The sequence below is a fragment of the Balaenoptera physalus genome, assembly GCF_965194825.1.
Source record: "Balaenoptera physalus genome assembly, chromosome: 9".
In the NCBI taxonomy this organism is placed as follows: Eukaryota; Metazoa; Chordata; class Mammalia; order Artiodactyla; family Balaenopteridae; genus Balaenoptera; species Balaenoptera physalus.
In genome coordinates, this window is record NC_138888.1 from 54589372 (window position 1) to 54615306 (window position 25935).

General features: G+C 37.4%; 1 protein-coding gene across 1 annotated transcript in view; it reads right to left on the reverse strand.

The window, feature by feature from the left end:
• Positions 1 to 17428, reverse strand: part of LIN28B (lin-28 homolog B) — a 137017-nt gene extending 119589 nt beyond the window's left edge. Inside the window, exon 1 of the mRNA XM_082475463.1 lies at positions 848 to 17428. Coding sequence (XP_082331589.1) covers positions 848 to 925 — 78 coding nt within the window. The 5' untranslated portion in view covers positions 926 to 17428. The remainder of the gene's footprint in view (positions 1 to 847) is intronic.
• Between the last annotated feature and the right edge of the window lie 8507 nt (positions 17429 to 25935).

Sequence of the window (25935 nt, forward strand, 5' to 3'; positions counted from 1 at the left end):
GGTAAAATTTCGAAAATGAGAAGCAATGACATTCTATTTGGTATTTAAGCATCTTAAAAAATTACAACACAATATAAGCAACAGTGGAAATTTACCCCAAGTAGCCCACTAGCACATTTTAAACATACAAACTAGAGCCGCCTCTGGCCACGTTTTTTTGAGTTCAGTCTCTTAAAGAGACAGTATCCTTGGACCTATGCCCTACACGGAGCACATTTCTAAAATGTTTGATTACCAACAATCCTCTCTTGCATTTCTTCAAATCCATACTAGGCCAACAATGTTCTACACTATTTTACTGTGAAATCAAATTATTTTAATTTGAACCTACAAAAGACTACCGGACAGACAGATATAAAATAATTGGGGAAGCTACTGTGATTAGAGGTGTCTAAAACAAGGGGACCTACAGATTTCTTATAACAGCAAATTGGCTTAAAAAAACCCAAAACTTAATATGATCACTGTTTCCTCATTCATTTCCCACTCATTCCCCAGGCACAGGCCACATAATGTATCGTAACCGATAACACCGGAAGCTACACTACGGCAATTTCGCTGTCGAAAGAAGAGGGGAACTTGCTTAATCAAGTCAACCACCACCCAGAAGTGAAATTTCAGAGATTTCATTTTCTGTTTAGGAAAAGACACCCAGGAAGGTGCCCATGCACACACCCTAAAAACTGTATTCACTGGTGACTGTAAGGAAGATTTTGAAGGGCACATTAGTGTAAGCCCACTGACAAAACTACCGGTCAGCTCCTCCACATGGAAAAAGGTGAAGACGAGGAGAAAAAACCAAAACCAAAACCAAACCAAAACAAAACAAAAAAACAGTCTGGCTTACTTGGTGTACAAATACATCGACTGGAATATCCAAGGGGCTTCCCTCTCGGTTTATCATGGAGATGAATCCAAATCCCATTCGCACGTTGAACCACTTACAGTGGCCAGTTCCGTGCAAAACCTGGGATTCCTCCTCTGCCTGCTCCGGCAGCTTCCCGGGCTCTTCTCCACCACCTTTGCTTGCCCCGCCTGAGTAGAACAGGACAAAAAAGTCAGTTAGTCAGTATTCCCATACAGTTCAGTGAAAGAAAAAAAAAAAACTGCTTGGGAGTGGGGGTGGAGAGGAGAGGAAATGAAAAAAAAAAAAAAGCTATTAAATGGTTGATTCCTTCTTTTATTCGGCAGAAAATATTTTAAATTAAAGGCTTAAAAGGGAAAGCGGGGGAGGGAGGAAGCCACACTGTTCTATCGATCACAACTTCCACGTTTCTGTACATACGTGTACGTTTTCATTTAACTCCGTTTCTCGGCCACATATTACAATACAGCATGCGATTATTTTACTTGCATGTTGCTGATTTAACACTGATCCCATTTACAAAGAGAAATTTTCAGCGAAACTAATTCTCTCCGGCGTGCCCGAGGAGGAAAGAGAAATCGTGAAGATGGTTAGAACTAGTTAATGCACATGCGGCAGCAGTGAATCCAGGGTTATTTGCAATGTGCATTCCCCTCCCCCCCAATAACTTTCAATTAAAGTTGGGGTGGAATGGGGGAGGGGGCAGGTGTATAAAAGTTTTCTTGGGCTCACTAACTGAAACTGCGCTTAATCACACTCAAACAATTCAAACAATAGCCCCCTGAAAGCTTTTCAAGTTGTGAATCAGTGTGGGCGGTACAAAACATTTTTGGAGATCTATAACAATAGGTTGCAGAAAGCCCCACTGCGCGATGGGGGGTGGGGGGTACTGCTCAGTATTGGGGTAAAAGGGGAAGGGGGGGACGGGCAAAGAAGGGTGGGAGAGGGAGAGGGCGGGAGAAAGGAAGAGAGAAAATCACAGTAAAACAATAGAAAAGAAAATTAACCTTCGGCCATGTTGCCCCACGGGCCCTCTGCTCCAAACTCGTGAGATGAAAACTTTCCCTTTGCAACGGAGTGATCTTCTGCATCAATCTAACATCTTGATTTTGTGCGATCACAAATTTAGCTCGCATGGTCTAATGTGCTTTCCCTCTTTTGATTTTTTTCTCTCCTCTCTCCAGTTTCTGGCCCCCTGAGCACACGTGACTTTGTCAATTACATGCTTTCTTGCTACTAATTTCACCTCGGATCCTTAAGGGGCTGGCAAGAGGAAGAGATAACCAATCGCCATTTCATCTATGCTGACATCAAAATAATTTATGAATGAACACGAGAAACTCAAACATGTTATCTTAAAGACAATTTGGGACGCTTCTTTACGATAAATCAGAATGCCGATTTCGTGCTTTTACTTAAACACAATGGAGGGTCCTTGTGAATCGTCGATTTAGAAAAACGGCACAGTCATATATGTGCACACGCGTGCCTTACACACAAGCCTGTCTAAATAATCTCATTTAAGGGGGAAAAAGCCATTTAAATAAAGCAACCGACGTTACGCTCTTTTCCCCCTAAGAATTCAGCTGCTCCGTTAACAGTAAACCTGCTTGGGATGCAAATTTCATATTTAATTCCATTCTTAGAGGAAAATATGTAATTTACAAAAGATCTAATTGAACCTAATTACACACCCATGAAACTTTAGATAATGGTAACCTACACCTACAATAAGAGAAATGCACACAATTACCTGATTGTGACATGAAATTTGTTTCAAATTTAAAATAAAATGCTACCGGAAAAATCGCTATCACCTTCTTGTAGTCAAATTGTGTTTAGGTTTACCATTTCGGAACATTTTGGAGGGGGCTGGTAAGGAATTGTACTTCACAGGTTTCTCCGCCATCTCTTTCCGGGGGAGGAGATGTGATTAATGACTTCCTAAATAACAGCCCAGTTTTCCAGCCTAACATAGAGTGAACCTCAATCAGTGGCGATTGTTCCCCAAGAGCAAGGCGACGTAGGGCAGGGAGGGGGAGGGGAGCGCCAGGCAGGGGAGGTGAAGAGGAGCCGCCAGCACAGGCGGCTGCGGAGCCAGAGAAAGAGGTGGGGGAGAAACAGCGGGCGCGGGCGGGGGGAGGGGGTGAAAAAGGGAGGCAAGTGGGAGAAAAAAGGTAAATTTATATCTTATTGACCGGACCCTGACATTTTAAAAGTCCACTACCAGGGGACAGAAGAGTTGAATAAACGAAAACTTAATAACGGATTAGGCTCCTACCGTCCCTTCCCCGGCCAGCCCCCGGTTTCAAACTGCTTACCCTTTACCTTTAAAATTGGTTCAAACGATTGTTGATTGCTAGATGCTGACACTAATACTGCCTCCCTCATCGACCACTACAGTAAATGTTATAGATCAACTAGAAATGCTGGATTTCCTTTAGAATATAAAATAAAACCCGTCTTTGAAACATTAAAACGCACCACTACTCTTCCCCCACCCCACCCCCATTTTCTTAAACAAGCAGTTTACCGAGAAACTGTACAGATACCACTTCCCTTCGGCAAAGCTACGGAGCTTACCCTCCCCCACTATACCCGCAACCCCCCTCCCCGTCTCTCCAAACACACTCCTAACTCTAACACTGTTTCACACAAACTAAAACGTAGGGATTCTGACCGAATCTAAAAGCTTTTGAAAATCCACATAATGCACTTATTTACACCTCCTCCCCATACTAAACAATGAAATATAAATTTATACTAATTAGTTAAGATCTGAAGTAAATTGATGTATATAAATAAATGTTATTTTCAGCTGTTTGTGGTAAAAGGCTTCAATCGAGACTGATTAACTTGAAAAGATTTTTCGTCTGTTTATTTCTTTTGTTGTTTCTCAAGAAAGGAGGCAAAGCTTTCTCATTTTATTTACTTTGTGTGTGTGGGGGGGGGATAACCATGTGCCAGCTGGTAGGGAGGAAAGAAAAAGTGTAAAAATGTAAATGATTTTGAAAGAGTCCCAAAAGCTTGAAGCTCTCAAAAAAATTATTTACTAACAAAACACTCACTAGGCATTACTTTAATAGTAGAAATCAACTGATTACACTGACCTATAATGAAATAACTTTAACGATGGTATTCCAGGTTAAATATTTTGAATAACAGGACATAGAAAAACTAATTTGAATAAGTTGTGTTTTTTTAATATTTTAAATGAAAGAACTACTTTTAAAAATCAACATCTGGTAACAGAAATAATGTGAAAAGTATTCATGCAAATTGAGGAAATGCCATTATTTATGTAAAATTATCATAAAATTCACAGGCAGTATAATTTAGTTTTGTCACTGACACACATTCATGATAAACAATGTTTTATCTGTAAGCATGTTTTTAATTAAAAAAGTCTAATCATCATAAAATCAGAAATATGTAGGTGGGTTCTGAAGCCTTGTTTGTTAAATTTGATGAAATTCAAACCTATAAATACATAGATGAAAAGTGTGAAATGCCATGAGTGAACCACATTGGATGGTATGGTTATGAGATTCAGTTTTGCCTGATTGGGGGCCTCCAGTATTAGTGGAATTAAGGTAGGGTTCACTGGACTGGTCACTGGTGTCAGAGGTTATCGACTCATTCATTTCCTGAGAGGGACATCGGCCTTTCAAGTTGTGTAGAAAGCTTTTTCCAACTGGGGACTTTGAGAAATCCTCTAACATTCATTCACAAAGAATTTAAGGCAAATGCATTTTACATACCTGGTGGGGGGGGGGATTGGAGTGGGGTCGGTAAAAGAAAGGGGGAGAGAAGGGAGGAGGAGAGGGTAGAGGGAGGAGAAGCAGGGAAGGGAATTGGGAGGGAGGGAGAGAAGGAAGGAGACTGACAGAAAATATCAGTCCCCATTTCAGGGATATGGCACTGTCTTTTAAATAGACTCATCTTTTCCTGCTCCCCCCTCAGTCTTTTGAGCCTAAGATCCTTTTATGAAACTAACCATCATCTTTTTAAGCTCATAGAGTTCTTCTTTCACCTAAAATGGTCCCATGAATCTCCTAGAACGCTTTCCAATTTGTCACCTTCCTGAAGTCTTCTGGTTTTAATTTTTTTCTCATTTCCTACTTGTTTTTAGTGCCAGAAAGACCTGTGCTTGACTCAAAACGCATGTTTTATACTTGTGGAAGCCAAATGTTTCAGTAGCTTGATTTATCATACTTCTTGCAAAATGTCTTTAAAATGAGTTCAAGTAGCTACAAAGAATCCTCAATGCACTGGGGGTTAAAAAAAAAAAAATCAAGGAAATAACCTATCATACGCCCGTTGGTTATCACAATCTAAGATTTCTACATTTAAAAAACGTACATATTTTTTCTTTCTTTTTTTTTTTTTTTTTTTTTAAGAATTCCGACAGTACAATGCAAGGAGCCGAAAGAGGTGCCAGAGCCCACCGTCGTTGTTTTCAGCTATAAGCAATGAGTGACTTCTATTACAGCTGAAACAATGCTTCGGTTCTTCTTAAAACTAGGAGGAGGGGCTGCGGCACTGCGACGAGCGGCTCCACCCGTGCTCTGCGTCCCGGCCGACAAGGCCGGGGTCTGCAGCCCCGCGCTGCCCTCGCAGCCGCGGATCTTCACGCGCAGCTCGCGCCCCCAGGGTCGCCGAGACCCCCAGGTCAGCGGATCTGCCCCTTCCCTCCACCGCCCGCCCCTGCCACTTCCTCTCCCCGTTCTCTCTCCAGTCACCTTTCCCTTTAGTCACCACATCACCACCTCCTCTCGAGAAGTCAAGCCGTTCCAAAGAAGGCTGAGGATTTCTCACTAATTAGGGGACATTCACATTTGTCATTTCGTCCCGACAAGAGGAACACCAAACAAAAGAAACCTTTGCCTTCACCAGGATGGAGGCAACGCTTGGCGCACCCTACTACCTTCCCCGCGTTTCCAGACACGTATCATGTATAATCTGATCCCTTCATCTGGGAGATGTCAGTCTCCGCAAACCAAAAAGTGAAGTCAAGGGGGGGAGGGGTCATGAGGAGAACCCGAGAGAATGACCACTCCACCCCCTACTCCCCCACCAGGCCATGCCTAAAATGGAGCTGTCTTCACACAGACCCCTGGCGCCGTCCTTTCGGGAAGCCACGAAAACGTCGCCGTGCGCCTTTGGAGGATCAGGAAAAGCTGTCGGCGGGGAAGGGGGTGGGGGGCGGCCGGGGGCGATTTTAGGGAACCCGCTGTCTGGCCGCGGCTTGAGGTTTCCCGCCCAAAGGCTGCGGACCCGCACGTCGGGCAAACTGTTGCCGATCCCTCCCACTGCGTTTCAGTAAACTACTTTACCCGCAAATAACTTTCTTGAAATTCTTGCAACACAGAGTCTGCTGAAAGGAGTACTGGACTGGGTGCGTTGGTCTTATAGCACAGGCACTTTAGAATATGGGGGCTATTTGTTTTTGTTTCCGAAGAGCAAAATTCCGTTCTCATTTAATTTCCTTATCTGAGAGCAAAATGCTCTGGCTTAACACAATTGTTCCAATTTGGTAATTTTTACACAGCTGTAAAAATCTCTTAAATATTTTCCTTAAATAGGTTAACATATTTCCCCAGGTATAATTAAATAAAATTATGGAAATACGGGAAACGATTAGAATAAATTTTAAGTGTGCCAAATAAAATTGCCTTTATATTTCAAAAAACAAGCATTTGCAAATGTTTCCTTCTTTTTGGTCCCTTACATTTCAGCAAAGTATTTAGAGCAACAAAATTAATTCAGAAAAGGGGCATTATTTTAACACCATCATTTTGTAGAAAGTTTATTTTTTTTTAACTGGAATAGCAAAAAATCATATTCTATTAACATACTTAAGTTAAAAGGAAAAATAAAAATTTTATTATTACTCCTCCCAAATATTTTCTGAATTGTGCGCAACAAATACTTTCCTAAATGATTTTAATTAAGACAGCAATAGGTTAGAGAAATCATTTAGTAATAAGCATTACATTACTTTGCCCAGAATAGCACAAAATGAAGGTTCTTCATGTTTTATTTGAAAAATGAGTCCAGATTTTTTACCTGTACTACCTGAACAGGTATGCCTCATAATTTACAGATCTTTTTGCAATAAATATTCTGAGTCTGCAGAAATGACACTAAATAATGTAAACATACAATTTTTCCCTCTCTCTCAAAGCAATGAATGAAAATTTACCCTTTAAAACTTAATCTCATCAAAACAAATAACTGGAATAAGAGTGTGGACTGCTTCCTAGGTATTTCTTTTAATAGTTTCACTTTAGGTTAATTTGGGGGAAGAGGACAGGTAGGTGGAAAATGGGAACGGAAAAAATAGTACAGGAGTAAAAGATGAGGCAAATGAGAAGAAATCTTCAGGCTTTAAAGATGCCTGTGCAGGAAGCAAATCTGTGGAGAAAAAGCACCCAGCTAAAAACCTGGAGGCCAGAGTTCTGGTCCCATTTAATGACCTTGTGTGTGACCTTGGATCATTAAGCTTCTCTGGGCCTCAGTTTCCTCACCTGCAAAGTGAGGACACTGGAGCAGTTGATGTTCAAATCTTTGGCTTAAATGCAATCTCTGGCAATAACCTTTCTTTTGGTGAAAGTGCAACCTCTCCCCGGCCAACCCTTTTTAATCACAAGGAAACACAGACATGAAACTTTATTGCAGTCACTTAACACACTGGTGTTAACATTACTTCCCAGCAGAAGAGAAAAGGGCCTCTGGACTGCCTCCAATTTGCCCCCAGAGGAAAACCACAATCAACAGTAAGGGGAAAAGAGTTGGTAAATTAAAATATTGTGGCAACTTTTCAGAATCTTCTTTTTCATGGTACTCTTTAGAGCATCATCTCTATGTCAAAGGATTCACTCCAGAAAAAAGTAAAGTGCTTGTCAAAAGGCAATGCCTATCAGTGGTTTCCTCATTAAACCTTTTGATCCCTACTGCTTTCTTCTTGCTACCTACAATCCTGTATTTGATAAGCTTAATAATAGAATAACAGCTTTTCACTTGTACTTATAAATGCTCATAAACTCTGTCATCTCATAGCTCTTAAGAGTTTTGAAAGTAGTATTAGTCAAGAGTAGAGCCAAGGCATTAACTGCATGGGAGCAGAAGCCAGAGTAATACATTAAAATAGTAATACAAATAAAACTGTTACTGAAAATAGTGTTGTCAGTTTTCAGTTAGTTTCAGTAATACAAGAGAATATTTCTCCATTAAAAGCCTAGGTTTACAGTACACCTAAATAAATGAAAGGATATATATATATATATTTTTTTTAAGTGTAGGTTTAAGATGTTAAAAGTTCACGACTCATTTTTGTAGTATGAGGAACAAATTTGATACATGCTCATGAAAAGCAAAATAAATGGAGCTTTCCTAGATTAGGAAAATTCTCTAATTCCCTGAAAAACATGGCTAATATATTGTGCTATTTATGTTATGCTAAATTTTTTGAAAACGGGAGCAAGTCTCTAGCTTTAAATTAATTCATCATATACTTGTGAGTGTCTATTTTGCTACGGGGTTTACAAAAATGAACAAGCCACAAATACTTTTCATTCAGCTCCATTAACATTTAAATATTATCTGTTTTGCCTGAGATACGGAAAAGGGAATCACAAATCCAATATTGCTAAAATCAGGAGGAAAAGGAGTTAATTAGAAGATTTCATCCATGCAATTCTCGTGGGAGTATCAGTTTATAGATGAAGTGATCTGGAGTACAGTAGGTACAAGATGTGTACCATATCCATCTTGCCAAAGTGGAGAATGCCTGAGGGCTGTCATGTTTTCTCATATGCCTCCAGTGATCTTTTTAAATAAATATTAGTTAAGTAAAAATTTAATTAAAATAAAAAAGACTAACCTGGGGCTGATGAAACCTGGTTGAATGACCTCATTGTCTTCTGAAGAACCTAAAATCAGAGAGCTCAAGTCAGTACTACATTAATTGCTCATTTAATTGCCTCTTCTTCAGCTTAATGGCTCATTAGAAAGCAATAAAATGCTTAGGTTTTGACTCTGTGAAGTGACCTGTAAACTTTTTTTTACAATTTAAGACTCACCTAGCAAAATTAGATAACCAATTGGCATAAACTTGCCTTTCATTCCAATTAAAGGATGGTAGTTTAAAAAACATTCTAAACAAGACCACTAAGATGTAGTCAAAGATCCAGATTTCAGGAACAATGCAGTTTTAAATTTTTTTAATATTTAATTTTACACTGTAATTCAAGAATCCCATTCTTTTTTTTAACCACAGTTAAAAATGAACTTAACCTATAATACTATGTTCCTTGATGGACTAATTTGACTATTCCGATATCTTTTGGAAGATAAATCGTGAGACTATAATTGTGATACTATACCCTTGATACTGGGTCTATTATATTCAAATACTTTTTGAGAAAAAAATTACTTTAAGAGGTAATACATTTAATCATTGAGTATATTTAATTAAAGGTATCTAATATGCATTAACCCAGATTTTATAAAGCAAAAACAGTTCTCCTTAAAAAAATATGAGCAAGTACTAATGTTTCTAATATATCCACTGGCAGATGTCACAACACAAGAAAACTTGCAATAAAGAGGTCACCCAGTAATGAAGTATAGCGGTTTGAAGAAAAATTCCTGACGACCACTGAATTATCATTTTTATCCTCGGGTCCAAGTTATTAAGGCTTGGAAAGCAGATTGGTTTGAACATGTATCCACTCACCTGCTACCACCCAGGGCTGTCTTTCCTCCCTTAACTAAGTTTTACACACTGTATCTACTATATCAACTCACAAAAAATAAATCATTATGTGTAAATTCTCTAAGTTGTGATCTAATTTTCTTCTCAAAACGAAATGGAGGCTTTTCCAAATGCAGAGTTCTACTGAATGTTGACCCAAGATTCTTCTTACAAAGGATGACAATCTCACTGAGTAAGATTTGAAAAGAATAGAGGAAGAATGTGAACAAAAGGCACGTGAACCTCTGTGCATTAAGTCCTTTAGTTATCCTGTGTTTACAACCAAAAGACAGACGATAATGACAGACCCTCATTTGTAGAGACGTGGATGGACCTAGAAACTGTCATACAGAGTGAAATAAGTCAGAAAGAGAAAAACAAATATCATATATTAATGCATACATGTGGAATCTAGAAAAATGGTACAGATGAACCGGTTTGCAAGGCAGAAATAGAGGCACAGACGTAGAGAACAAACATATGGACACCAAGGGGGGATAGCTGGGGTGGGGAGGGGGTGGTGGTGGTGGGATGAACGGGGAGATTGGGATTGACATGTATACACTAATATGTATAAAATAGATAACAAGAACCTCCTGTATAAAAATAAATAAAATTTTAAAAAAAAGATGACAGTCCCTAATGTTAACAAAATTCATTATTAAAACTTACTAAATAGTTTTCCTTTACATTGAGCCTATATTAAATTTTATTTTGCACATTTGGTTTAGTGAGGGTGTATTTAAATACTATAAATTTCAGCAAAACCTAGCTCATGTTTTTCTAATAGCCCACAGCCCAGACGTGATCTTCTCTGCTTATATATTTTCAAAAAAGTTCAAAATAGTATATTCTAAAGATGTGAAAGAAACAAAGAAAGTGTTTGCAAACATTTTTTTCAAATAAGTCAGATGATAAATTATTATAAATGAGAGATCTAATAAAGTGAAAGTCAAATGGTGTAAGAATTAGCTAAATAACACTTTAATTTTAAGAGCTCAAACTATGAGCTTTCTGGGTTTAAAGAAAGCTGGACAATTTGAATGATAAAGATGTTCAGATTTTTCATTATCCAAACTTACACATGATGGTTTTTGGTTATTGATAGTTTTAATATTATCAACCTTTTCAAAGGAAAAGGTGGAATTATTTCACAGGTATCAATATATTTCACTGATGTTAAATAATGATTTTTAAATTTTCACAAACAAAAGAGTTGGAAGAGAAAATAGAATTAAGTTTAAATATGGATATTAATATCCATCCATATGAACAACTATGATAGGAATTAGATAGGTTAATGTTATATAAAATATTCACAATATTAAATGTTCATATTCTGACTATAGGTGACCTTTTTGAAAATAATAACAATAAAGAATGAAAATAATTCTTTAAATGCACGAAATACTCCCAAAACAGCTATTTATAATTTTATACACAGGTATCTCTATTTAATATTATAATGCATTTCTCTGCCCCTTCACTAGGATAATCCCTAATCATCATTTAAATCTCCACTTAGATCTCTTTTTCTTATTGTTCCATACTGACTACAATGCCTCTACCATTTAGCACTGTACTGTAATTGACTATAATAGCCCATGATGTTCTCTCTCCCAACTTGACTCTATGTTCTGTGGTGGGAGGAACAGAGTATATTTAGCTCATCATTGTAATCCTAGCATTCTTTAGTGTTCAATACATATTTTTTTAATGAATCAAAGACTTAATGAATTTCTGAACCTGGGCTGACTATCTCTAGGAAGCCTTTTATGAATTAAATAGACTTATAAACAAATTTTTTCTTAAAAATCTTTTCACCAAGCGAATGTGATAGGGAATTAATCATTTGACTACTGCAAACATAAAATATGTACAAATAAAGCGACTTCAATGATTTTATTTTAAATATACTATAGACTTAATATTATAAAATTGCCTAACTTAACACCGTTCATTACAAACACTCCAAGATTTCATATTTCCTCCTAGTAAAATATGTAACAATATTCTTCTCAAGTACATTGCATATTGTTGTTAATCTACTATTGTAACTATTCAGTGTAAAGGAAAATGATTACTACTATGCATTATACACTGTAATTTATTTAAAAATTGCCAAGATGCTAAGCCCAGAGAACTGAGTAGTAATAAAATAAAATAAAATACTGCTATATAACATATTTCTGAGAACTTTATTTAAATTCAATTGACATCATATTAGCTTTTACTTCTAATATTAATAAAAAGCAAAAGTTACTTTAGGTTGGCACAAAATGATTTAGCAATCAAGAATATTCACCATAATAAAAGTAGAAGTATTTCATTATTTATTCTCATCACTACAACTTCTCAACATTTAAAAAAAAAGTTATATTTTTGTTTCTTACTATATTTTCTAAAATAATGTAAGGGTAAAGCACATTATAGTTTATTAAATATTCACTTCATGGTTTATAACAAAAATTATAGCCTATTTACAATGCGTCTCAGCTATCACTGAACTAAATACATTCTTTGGAAAGCAAAGTAGGCAATAATGTGACTTTCCTTTCTTAGAAGAACAGTTGGGGGGAAAAGTTTTTAAATGACTACTGAAAATCATACAGCAAACATACTATAAACACCAGAGTAAAACCTAAAGCACAGTATTTATTTACATTTACTATAACTTAAATATAACATATACACATATGAAATAAAACATTAGATGTGGAAGTTCAACATTGAAGTGAATGTGTGTGCTTTATGAAAATGTTTTCTTACACTGTCCTCTAAAGGAATGTTTAATATGTAGTAAAATGTTTCACTGTTAATTATTTTTTTGCCAATTAGTCAATCAACTAAATTCAAATGCTGTCTAAGCAAAGTCAGGGTAAATTATTGTGTAATTTAACTCAACATCCTACTGTAGCTTTAGACAAAACTGAAAATGCTGTACCTTCAATTATATACAGATACAGAAAATTTAAATACTTAAAACTAAAGTTAAGACAAATATTTACATGTGACTTTATGCAAGTGAAAAATCATAGGTATAGATAGGAGTGCTAAAACAAGAAACCTCACATTTACTAACTATTTTGAACATTATCTTTAGAGAATGGAAAAAATTTATACTACTTTAGGAAAAACATTTCAAAATTACATTTTTTATACTTATGAATCAAAAATTATTTGTAACATATTAAAAAACATTTAACCTTAAAGGCTAGTATTTGTCATACTGCTATTGAATCATAGAGATGAATTTAAATTTAACCATTTTACAAATTGAAATTTTATTGATTTCACCAAAGATATGGGCAGCTCTAGCATTCTCTTCAACTGCTGTAGCAAAACATAATTTATTCTAGAAAATAAAAAATTTCAAAGTAATAATTTAAGTCAACTAGCATATTGTCAAAATTGTTTAAAGGTGCCAACTATGACACAAATATTAATTGGTAAACACAATTCTTTAGCTTAAATGTGAATGTTGTAAAACAACTGAGCCGTGGCACAGTTGGTTTTGCTAATGCAAATAGTTTGTATTTTCTACCATATCAAACAACAGTTTCATATAATAAAGCTCATAGCTGAGTCATTGTTGAGGTCATATTGAATAGAAGAAAAAAAAAAGTGGTTTTAGATTAAAAAGAGTCTAATGGCAAAAGTCGTGTCATAAAGAAGCTAATCACATATATTTTGAAGGCCCACCATAACTTTAAGATAAAAACTTTAAGGTAGCTTCTTGACATGATAAACAAAAATGATTCTAAGTAAACCTGAATAGTTCTATATAAGTACAATGTTAACAAGAAAATTTTATTTGATAGACATTTTAAGTTTTGATATACAACAATAATGGTTAAAAATTTATATCACAAGAGATTAACAACTAAATGAGAACTTTTCACATATTTGAAATAGCTTCAATAAACATTTTAGAAAGATCAAGAGATGTTTTAGAGGCTGCTCACTTTTACATCACTGCCAGGGATCTAATGGTGTAATAAATGTAATATTTTTTAAAAATCAGGATATTAACTAGCAAAGGAGATTACACCAAGAAACTAACACAAAAAAGACAAAACATAATTTACACGTATTTTCTAAAATTTTAAATCTACAAAAAAGTAAAGCCTGTTTTTAACCTATACAGCATAGAATATTTTAGTTGAAATGTTTTTGTAGTGTCTGAAAGAAATGTTACATAGAAGAATTGTTTGCAAAATATAAAAGTAGCATTTTGGCTCTTGCATTCCCAAATAAGAAATACTGATTTGAAAATATCTAAAAAATTTAAAACATGTTTTTCCACCAATAGAACTGGTCATTCAATACTAAGTCCTTTTTCCTATATAATTAAGCTTTTGTTCAGCCATGAAAAAACTAGGAACTGATTGCTTGAAAATGAGCTGCATGCCCTTTGTCCTGGTTTGTCACCTTTGACCCTTAATTTGATGATCCTGCATGTCAACCCATTCTATTTTTAGGAAAATCATGTCATAGTTCTATGCCTAAAATAGTACTTTTTACTGAAATATTAAATATGTTACAACATTCCTTTTCAGGTAATTTCTACAATGGTTTCATACCAGTGTTCATTTCACACAATGTAGAACACAATAACATTGTTAGCAGTGACAGCCTGGTGTTTATCCTGGTTCAAACAATAGAAAATTTCCCCAAAGTGCTAAGTCAAGATTATTATAATTTCAAAATTTATATTTTTCTCTTTATTTAAAAAGTGTTTGTATTATTGTTTCTCAGTAGAACTTATTTCATGAGTGATGTAATTTTATTACTTTTGATAACCACATGTTTTGATGTTGGTTTTGATAGTGCCACTTAGACTTATATAAACCTGAATCAAAAATCGCAAATATCAAGTTCATACTCAAGCTTACAGGAGTGTCCCCTAAAATTGTACAGTTTTTGAGAGAACTCATTGGTCACTTAACTTGGTTTTAAAATCTTGTCTTCATATGCAAGTGGCAGCTTTCCAAGAAAGAGAAAACCTCTAGCATTGATCCCATTGATTTTACTGACATTACTTAAAATCAATGTTATATTAATATACTTCAGAGATAAAATTTCTCTATCACAATTTTTGGTTGATTTCAATACATCTGGGTAAAAAGAAGATATTAAAAAAGTACATATGAAATATATGTATATATTTCCTACAATGATGATGCTACTTGAACATCTACACAATTTCTGTGTACAGTTTTCAGTCAGATTTAGCAGTGGCCAACATGGCTGTCTTGGTTCAGCACTATGGTCAGCGACTTCATAGAGAGTCATTGTGTCAGAGAAATCCAACACAGTGTATATACTGGGCAAGTTTCTCAAACCGATGTGATTCTATACTTCATATATTCCTAGATATGTTCATATAAATCAGTCTTAAGTTTTGTAATGTAAAGAATTTTCATTGTTATGCTTGGCAAACTAGAAATTCTTTACCATGTGGTTCGTCAAAAACCGTACTTATTTATAATGCAAACACAGTCCTTTTAAAAAGCAAGAGAATCAAGTACAGGCTCTAAAGCATTTAAACATAAAAACTTATGGGTATTTATGGGCTACGGAATTTTAAAAGACAATAATATTCTACTAAAAATTACCAAATAAGAAAACTCTTTAGTTGACGAAAATTTTGTATAGTCCCTTTCATAATCAATAGCTTTAATTACTTCTGAACTGATATATCTCTGAATCTCCATTTTCCTTTTTTTCCAATCAATTCCACTATGCATTAACATAAATGTTAATAGATCATTTCCTGACCTGAGCTTTCTAATACGATCCCCATATTTGGTAGTTTTGAATAGCACTTCAATTATTTTAAAGAAAATCAATTCTATACCTGAAGACTGTTATGAAGACTGTCACCTGAAAACATGCATATATGTTTTACTTAACAACTTATTTTTCTCTTAATTATGGTTTGTAAATTATGATAGCAGTGTGTTACAAATACAAAAAAAAAATTATTGTACATGATCAGATACCAAACATTAACAAATTATTAGACAGGTAAGATCTACTTAATCTTCTCTTTGTTCAGAGTAAACAGGAAAAAAACCCTTAAATCCACTATATTTATTAAAATTCTAGTGTTTTTTTTTTAATTTACATGTACAACACACTTTAAAATAAGTCATTCTGAAGATTAACTTTGAGTACTACCATATTAAAACTTAATCTGCTTCACTTACAAAGAGGTATAGTTAACTGCATTTTCCCCCATAACACAATTTTTAATTTAAATCGTGATTAATTTCACAACAAATTTTTCATTGTTTCTGAAAGAAATTTGACACAGACATGTAATACGACACTCTACAATTTGACAAGGATTAATGAGGCTTGATCGTTGAATCATTTGCTTCCAGATCTATTGAGGAGCACCTATAAACAGTTCTAATAATCAATATGTGCTACAAATTGATTCACATCCTTAAATTCTTTTTGACATTTTATTATCAAGCAACGATTAGCCGATCCTATTTGTAAAATGGAAAAGTCAAATAAAGCATTTTATTCATTTGTAGTACCTTCCCCTCCCCAGCAAGTACTAGAAAGAGGCCTATGTCAGTTTAATTCCTAAAGCTCTTTAGGAAATTTGGGCACCTGGATTGTCCTATTTCATACATTCAGAGATAAAGAATATGGGAAGTAAGAACTGTCCCCTAAATGAACACGGATCTATTAATTATTAGTCTAAATGGAGTACTATTACAGATTGTGTTGTTAATTTATAATATGACTCCTCTATTACATCTGTGCAAACTCATAACAGAAAAAAAAAAATCCATGGCATAAATTTCATAACAATTAAATTTATATTTTGTAAATCACATAAACTGGCATAAATTCCCAATAATTCAATTTAAAAATTTTGTAGTTTTCCCGCAGTCTTTATAAAATTAAATTGTTCGGCAACTTACTGTTGGACTTAAAATTCTGCTTTACCAACAGATGCATCTTAAAAAGCGTTACTGCATTATCACCTAACTAAATATGGTAATAATCTGCACAAAAAATGAAACATGAGGATTTTTTTGATCCGAGTAAAAATAATTTTAAGTCATACTTTTCTAAGGATGTTGTTAAATGTTTTTAAATTCATTCTAATACCAGCTGTCATGTGTAATTTTAACTTCCACAATATTATGATCAAGAAATTCAAAACTACAATAAGACACGAGCATATTTTCCCCCGCATTAACAACTGTAGGTGTAAAAATCCTCAGTGAAGAATTTAGTTCTATGAGCAATAATAATACCTGATAACCTTAATATGCTGTGGATGAAAACAAATCCACAGAGGGAACAGAAAGGAACTCAAGGAAACACAGGAACCTAAGATTTCAGTCTGTTACATGAAACAATTCAAAATGGCGGACTATTACTTACATTTAAGAAATTTCCGCAATGAAGTCACTAAATACATACTGTAAGATGTTACTCGAAAACACTCAGTATTTATCAACGTGCAGTTTAAAAAAAAAAAAAGTTTTTGGAGTACAAATCCTCGTAAGGCGCTCGCATCCAGTGTTCCAGTCAATAGTCAGTTACTGCTCCTGCGAATGTATTGATTCTTCTTTGGTTGTTTTCTTTTCAAAAGCAACCTAAGTCCAAGTGCGTTTTTCTCTGTTCTCCTCAAATCCTTAATTCTAATTCATGAATTTACATTACCAATCCCGAAGCAAAAAGGATCCCCGACGCCTGCGGCTACAAAGCAGCTCCGCTGCGGAGTGCGCGAAGGGCAGGAACGGACGCCCCCTGGCGGCGCAGACCCTCGGGCCCGAGGCGCCCACCCCAGCCACGCGGACCGGCTGCCGGGACCCCAGCCCGCGCCGCACCATTGCCCCCGAGTCGCCCGCGCCCCCTCCCCACCCGGCCCACCAGTTCCTGCTGCCGGGAGGCGACGGCCGCGGCGAGACCCGTCGGCCGTGTTGGCTACGCCGCGCCGGCACAGAGCGCCGACCCAGCGGCGCGGAGCGAGGAGAGAAAGGTGTGAACCCGGAAGTACATCGCCCGCCCGCATCTCGGTGGGAACACTGGGGCAATAAATCAGGGCCGGCGAAGGCAGGACACCGCTGTGGCTCCCAAACGGCAACTTGCTGCGTGACCTGTCACTTCCCCACCTGGCCCCGTCCTTCCCCCCTCCCTGGCGCTCACGCCTCCTCCTTTCTTCCTGCTCAGCCGCACCGAGCTCCACTCGACGTTGCTCACGTGCCAGACCCGGGGCCGCGAGCGGCGTCCGCACCCGCGCGCACACCCGGCCACACTCGCACTCGCCCGGCCGCGGGGCGCGCTGCTTACCTCCGGGGCCTCATGGTCGCGTCGCTCGCCCGGGCAGGGCGGGGGAGAGGGTGTGAGTACGTGTGTGGCGTTTAGTCCGGGGGGACGGGGCGGAGGAAGGGGCCTGGAGTCTGTCACTTCCTGAGGGAGCGCGGCGGCCGGAGACCCGGGATGCGCGCGGCGGGGCCGGGAGGGTCAGCACATTGTGAGCCGGCGAGGGGACGCGGCGCGGAGGGGCCGGAGAGCGAGGGGGGTGCTCGGCTGCCGGAGTGGAAGCCGCTGTTGCCGCCGCTCCGCCGCCACAGCCCGGCGGGGAAGAGGGGGCCGGACCGGGGTGGGGGGGCGGGCCGCGGAGCGCGGCGGCGGCGGCGACACCAGGCTGTTCGACTCGAGCCCTGCGTCAGGCGGCGGCACGCGCACACCTGCCCGTCGCCGCTCCCGGCCTCACCATTGGCTGCCCGCTCCGAGCGCGCGAGATTGAACTTTCCATTCATTCTTGGGCCGGGCGGGCGCGCGCGGCGGCGGCGGAGCTTTCCCCGCGGGCTCTCGGGGACGCGCGCCGCCCGCCCCGACCCGAAGGCGCGTCCCCGCGCGGGCTGTGGGCGCGCACGGTCGCCGCCGCCGCCGCCGCAGGCTCTTCTCTTGGCGGCTGCGAGTTTAGGGGCCTGTCACTCGGTCCCGCCGCGCGCTGCACTGGTTCCTGGAGGAGCCTCAGATGGCGATCCCTGGGCCGCCCCTGGAGAGAGGCAGAAGCGAAACTGTAAGAAGGTACCAAATCGTATCCTCAGCCCCGCTGTCTGCTCCTTAACCAACAAACGCTGTGGAGGTGCTAGGAGATAGTGAACTCCTAACTGCAGTTCAAAGCAATAATGAGTAACGTATCTCAGAATCCAGTGAGCATCGTAGATAGTGTCAGAAGTTTGAGGAACCTATCAGCTCAGTTCTACATTGTATTTCCTAAACAGTAAAATACACAACCTCAAATTGAATACAGACATTATCTCAAAAAGTGCCAAAAGATCTGTGGCCAAACATGCTGTACTATGTGTTTACCTAACTGTGGTATTTTGGTATATCTTCCCAAAATATCACTGCCTTCTCCCCTATTATTTTCTACCTAACGACTTCATAGTTCTTTCTTGTCAAAGTGTCTGTTTCTTTTCTCAGAACCAAATGCGTGGTCCTGATCAGTCATTGTCTGACCAGCTGCAAAACTGAACACAGCCTTGTGATCTGTGAATGGGTCTGATCAAATATAGACTATTTGGTGGAACTGATTCAAAGGATTAAATATTCTAGCAAACTAAAAACCAGATGTGTGTATATAATTTCCGTAAATTAAAAGTGGAAAAAGTTTGAACATGACTAATAAAGGCCAGTTAGCTGGATAACCTGTGACTAAAAGGCAAGCCTCCAAACCATTCCTGTGTAATGATGATCATTTTTTTCCCTTCCAATTCCTGGATTAGGATTAGGAAACCAGTTCATCTGTCAGGGATAACCACGGTCTAGAAAAAACACTTCCGGCCTGGGGACGAGATAAGTGCAGACAAAGTGATCAAAAGCAAAATCCCATTTGACTCCCCAAGAATTTTCCAGGTCGGCTACCTTTGATACATTTCCTAAAAGGCTGCCCAATTTTCCACTGAACATGTGTAGAACAGAACGTGACTGACTTTAAGGTTGCCTTTACACTGGCAAGTTCATAAAGTAAATACTTCACATTACTCATTGAGTAGTACTGAGGATTCTTTTGGATCCAATTCTTAGTTTTAACCATTGTATTAATCAATTGCAATAGATTTGATACAATACTACATACTTTACATTATGATTTCAAATATAATTTAGTGGAAAAGGATGCAGACATTGATCACTAGAAATAAAAACAGCAATTAATTATATATCACCATCTGAAATATGATATGATTGACTTAAAAGCATTATAGTAATTTTTTATTTATGAGTAGAGCTTACAAATGATACACTTACAGAATGAACTTGGTTGTTGTTGTTGTCTTTTTTTTTTTTTTTTTTTTGCAATACTCTGTCTTTCAGGAGCTTTGTAAGACTTTAAATATATTTATGTAATACCTGTTTAAAGTCCTGAGAAGAATTGTAATCAGAAAACAAAATTTAAAACATTAAAACATAACCTAGACTTAGTATTCCAAATAATCACGAGGTCATCTTTCTTTTTGATTTCAAAAAGAAACTAATTATCACCATGGCATCATGGTGCTGTTACAAAAATGAAAAATGGGACATTGTAATACTTAATGTATTATTTCATATCAGGTTCCAGGAAGGGGAGATAATGAACTTTGATAGACTAAGCACTTACTAAAGAATATCTTAGCATGATTAGAAGTGGATGAAAAGCCGCAAGGGAACATTAAAGGCAAATGAATTTATCATTTGGGTGTGGCTCTTGGCAATTACTTACTAAAAATGTATATTTCTACCTGGGGCCGTGGCGGTAATTTGCTTTACTTTAAAAATTATATCTGATAATTACTCCCTGAGAGCACAGGCTTTATCTTACTCTTCTTAATATCCTCAGTGCCTACAACAGTGCCTGACACATAGTGGATATAAAAGAAATGTCATTTTTTAATTAGTGTATGAGAATGCACCCTGAATACATTTTCAAGCAACTAATTAACAAGACATCTAGAAAATATAGAATGTGGTGTATTATATCTCACCCTCCCCTTTTTTTGATGACTATAGTATATGAAAGTAAATCCCAGAGATCATGTCATTTTGCTTATGAATTACAAGTATTGAGTGTTATGATATTGAAAAACTAGGCTCTTTATATCTTTATTTTCTTGCTCTAAAACAATTTTTAAAATAGAGTTTAAGAAAAAGGAAAGATTAGATTTTTTAAAAAATGAATAAAGAAAGGTTAGTATTGTATTTGTTTGCTGGAGCCCACCCAAATAACTTCATCTTAACTTGATCATCTGCAAAGACCTTATTTCCAAATAAAGTCACATTCACAGGTACTGGGGGTTAGGACTTCAACATTTTTTGGAAGGGGCACAATTCAACCCATAAGTTATCATTGTTAGAACTAGATGATTTTGCTTCTTCACTGAAAAATGAATATCTTTCTGCAGGGAACTGACTAGATCCACATAGGGTTTTTTTCCCCCATTTATTATGGTAAAAGAAATAACTCCAGTCACGAACGCTTATTTTAGACTTCTATATGCCTATCACAAACATAATTTATCGTCTTTACAAAATTAAAGTTTATAAAGCAAGCGCTATCACCCAAATTATAAGGTATCTATTGAACTGTCTCTCACATATAGAGGAGAAAAATGAAAATGGGCAGAAAGTTTAACATTCATAAAAGTTATGACAAACTTGCACTTGCCTATAGAACTGGCAAAAATCCTAGTTTGACAGCACACTGTTGGCAAGATTGTGGATAAACCACTACCTTCATACACTACTGTGGGAATGCAGGAGAGGCATGACATTTAGAGAGGGAATTTTGGTGATATCTATTAAAATTATAAATATACCCTGTGACCTAGTAGTCCCTCTTCTGGAAAATTATCCTGCAGATGTAAGTGCGCACATAACAAATTATGTGTGTACCTGGGTTGAACATTTTTATCATAGCAAAAGAATGGAAATAACCTGTATCCATTGACAGAGGCTGAGTAAATAAAAAGCAATGGTACATTGATACAATGGATGGAAAATCCCTCTGTGTACTTATATGGAAAGGACTCTAGGATACATAGTTAAATATAAAAAGCCGCATGCCAGACACTACATATGCTGCCTTTTGTGTGAGAAAGGGAGGAGATAATATGAGTATACTGCTTATATTTGTCATTATTTGCATATAGAAATGCTAGAAAGATACTTGGGAAATGAAACGTTTGCCTGTGGGGGACAGATAGATCAGAATGGATGGAATAGGGGTGGGAGCAAGACTTAAATATATGCCTGTTATATAGTTTTGATATTTGAACCATGTAAGTGTATTACTTATTTGAAAAAATTTTAGTAAAAGCAGTAAAGTATGAGGAGGTATTAATGCTAATTCTATGAAAAACACTCTTTAAAACCTTTCTGTTTTTTGAAAACTCAATTGTTTAAAAAACAAAATCTCCAAAAAATGAGAGAGAGTGGATCAATGAAGCAAATATGACAAAACCTTAACTGTTGAATCTTGGTATAGGTATGTGGTAGTTCATCGTACTAGTCTCTCTAATTTTATGTGTTTGAACATCTTCATATTTCCAATGTTCTCTCAAACATTAGAATTTATAAAACCTCATGAATTACCTAAAAATTGGATAAATTTTTTAAAAGATAGAGAAATCAGATGTCACTTAAAAATTGTTAATGCCTAAAACGCTTGGCTTTAGAGGAGTCTACCTAATTCAGGGCTTTAAGGCAGTTGGCTAGAAATAACCAGTAAAGCCTCCTCCTTTGAATGGGTAGTCTGGTCATGTAAGCCAACCAGGAGAAAAGGAATGCTTGGCAGAAAGTTTATTTACTACTATTGGCCACAGCCTTGCCAATAGTATGTATCATAGTCATAGAAAGAATTATAGACCCCAACCTTTTAAAATCAAACTTCCTCGTCTAGGTCCAACTTCTAAAAAAATCATTATTGTTCATTTTAAAATTTTTATTTTAATTGTATTTTAAATTATTAGAGCCATGGTGTAAAAATGTGTATGTTTTACCTCATCAGTGAACACACATCTCCTCCAATATATGTATATTTATTTATTTATTTATAGATTGTATGCATATACTTGTGTATTAAGACCATTACACTTTCCCTTCCTGCTCCCCTTTTCCCAGCATATGTAATTAAGTGTTTACATTATTGACTATGGTTAAGAACGCTTACATGATTAAGATTATGTAATGTAATCTTATATAAGTGATGTGTTATTCTTAGCCCATACTGCATTTTTATTCCCTTGAGTTAATAATTGACTTTGTTTGCATGGGTTTTTATGTACTTATTGCTAATTAAACCCAAAACTCTATATTCAGACAAAAAATACATTATGTACATTGTAAAACATGTACAAAGTAGAAATTTAAGATAATGAGATAAAAATCAAATTGTAATTGTGTATTTCCCATTTCTCATTGGATTGTCTTCTGTGCTCATTCCATTTGGAACCCACTGGATTGGAGCCTCCAGGGTGGATGCCAGTGCACAGTCCTCATCCTGCCCTGCTCTTGCTTAAGGGCACAATGACAACAGAAAAGTACAGATTAATAGGAAATGTATCCCCATTTCCTTACTTCTGGAAAACTAAGATCCAAGATTTAATGATGGTGCATCAGTAGCATCATTTTCATATGTTACAATGTAATAATAATTTAGCCCCACGAGGACAGGTGTGTTTGCTTGCTTTTATTCTTTGGAGTAGGTACACAATAAACAGTTGTAAAATAGATTCAATAGATGAATACTTGCACTAGTTTCATCCAATTCTCCTAAGCCTTTGAGACAGGAAAGGATTTATTTCCACTAGCCAAAAGAGGGTCAAAAATTCAGGGTCGTGCAATATTTAAAAAGGCAACTACATTTTTACCTCATACAGTAAAACGTAAGAGTTTGAAAAGCTTTGGCTCATTAAAAATTGATCTTGAAGCAGAAGCCAGAGTAAACAAAAACCTCTAAAAGGATTAAGAATCTAAGTACAAAGATCAAGTCAAGGATGTGGCACCCATAAATCTTTTCATTGGGATGAGGTGTCTCACGAAAAAGGGGCTAAAGTGTGGGTCTTTCAAACCATCTATTATCATTAGAGAAAGAGAGAGAGATGGGAGAACTAATTCAAATCAGAATAAACTATGGATGTTGTTCATGGCACATTGAGCCAGTAACTGGCTTGTTATCATATAGAAAAGAAGCCTATATTTTGCTAGAGTTATGCTGCCAAAGGCATTACCAACCTTGTCTAAAATTGTGTGAAACTGTTCTAGACTTTCAACTACTACTTTTTTTTTTTAAGGATTAAATAAATGAGGTGTTCTTTTTTTCTAAACTTATGTCTTTACTTCTTAACTTATTATTTGATTTAGAAGTCTCTACTAAAGAGGAAAAGGATACTGGAGATATAAAAGATGGATCCCTCTGAAAGCAAAAAGAAAGCATAAGAAAAAACATAAAGAGAGGAATAAAATGGGAGAAGAGGTGATACCATTACGAGTACTATCAAAGTAAGTCAACGGTACAAATTATATTGTTGGCATTTGACACACTCCATCAACTACTCTTAAGCTCCTGAGAATCTGGGCAGGCATAGGGTTGAGAAACATGTACAGCCCCCAAGAAAGGGATATTCTTCAACAACCACTTCAAATGTAGCCAAAGAGGTAGTAGAAAAGGAGGAATCTTCTGGGAGTGCTGGGATTGGTAGGGAAGGGGAGCAGAGGCCATGGAGAGCAACAAACAAGCAAGTTCCTTTTAAGGAACAAAATCAGTACCTAATCAAGGAAGATTTCCCTACAACTGGGTTGGGGGCCTCACAACATCCACCCAGCAGGATTCCCAGATTGCTTTAGACCAGTGACTACTGTGTGTCTTTCATTCTTCTTCCTTTCAGAATAAGAGTGTTGACTGCAGAGCCAGTTCTGCCATTGTGTATTGGGTGTGTTCCAGAAATGGAAGGCTGATATCTTATCTCTTCAGTTCATATATTCTGAAATAAAGGGGATTCCCACATGGACCCAATGAGGAACCATTGTGAATCACTCAAAGATCTAGTATTTTGAGCTCCATGCCATAACTGAATGGCACTTCTGGATTGTCTCCCTTGGGAAAGAGGTTACTGATTCTGTGTCTGTGAAGAAGAGACATAAGGCTCTGTGGTAGTAAGAAGGGTGGCCTGTAGAAGATACTTCTGATGCTCCCCCACATCCATAGCTTCTCTTCTGGTCACTTTCAGGGGGGGGGCAGAGCCATGTGACTAGTTCTAGCCAATGGGTTAGAGATGGAAATGACACATCTCTATGTGGTTTTCTTTTTTTTTTTTTAACTAGAAGTACCCCTCAGGGTTGTAGGTACTGATAGCCATGAAGATATCTCTACTAACTTTTAGGTCAAGTTTTAGATTCTAGATTCTCCTCCAACAAAAATTCACAGAGGGGTCAAGGATTGTCCATAAGAATAGATCTATTGAGAAAGTAAACACATTGGATTTATTTCGTTTCAACATATATTGAAATGTCAAAGAAGGAAAAGGAAGGATGCATCAAAACTTTGCAGATTTGGGACTTCACTGGTGGCGCAGCAGTTAAGAATCCGCCTGCCAATGCGGGGGACATGGGTTCGAGCCCTGGGCTGGGAAGATCCCACATGCTGCAGAGCAACTAAGCCCGTGCGCCACAAGTACTGAGCCCGCGTGCCACAACTACTGAAGCCTGCGCGCCTGGAGCCCATGCTCCGCAACAAGAGAAGCCACCGCAATGAGAAGCCCGCACACTGCAATGAAGAGTAGCCCCCGCTCGCAGTAACTAGAGAAAACCCGCATGCAGCAATGAAGACCCAACACAGCCAAAAAAAATTTTTTTAATTAAATAAATTAATTAAATTTAAAAAAACTTTGCAGATTTGCATACAGTTTGTCTTGTTATTTAGCTTTAGCGTAGATTATATTAAACATTTGACTTTGTAAGTTGCTATAGAGTTGATGCACAAAGGGTTCCCAGTTGATCCACCCGGGTCACTCCATCCAGTAGTCTCCCCATAGTAGCTGAAATTGCTGTGCTTTCAGCCCTACAGATCAAGCTAGAAAGACGGTGCTAAAGTACAAATTGTATTTGCTGTTTAAGATAAGCATGAACAAGTTAGCTCAAATTATGGGACAGAATTAAAATATTGTGATAGCCATCTTGATTTCCATTTATTAGAAACACAGTATAATGGAGGTTAACCTGGGGCAGGTGGTAGACTAATGTTAAGCAGTCAGTAAAGCTATTCAGAAGTAAATCTAGCTGAAAACCA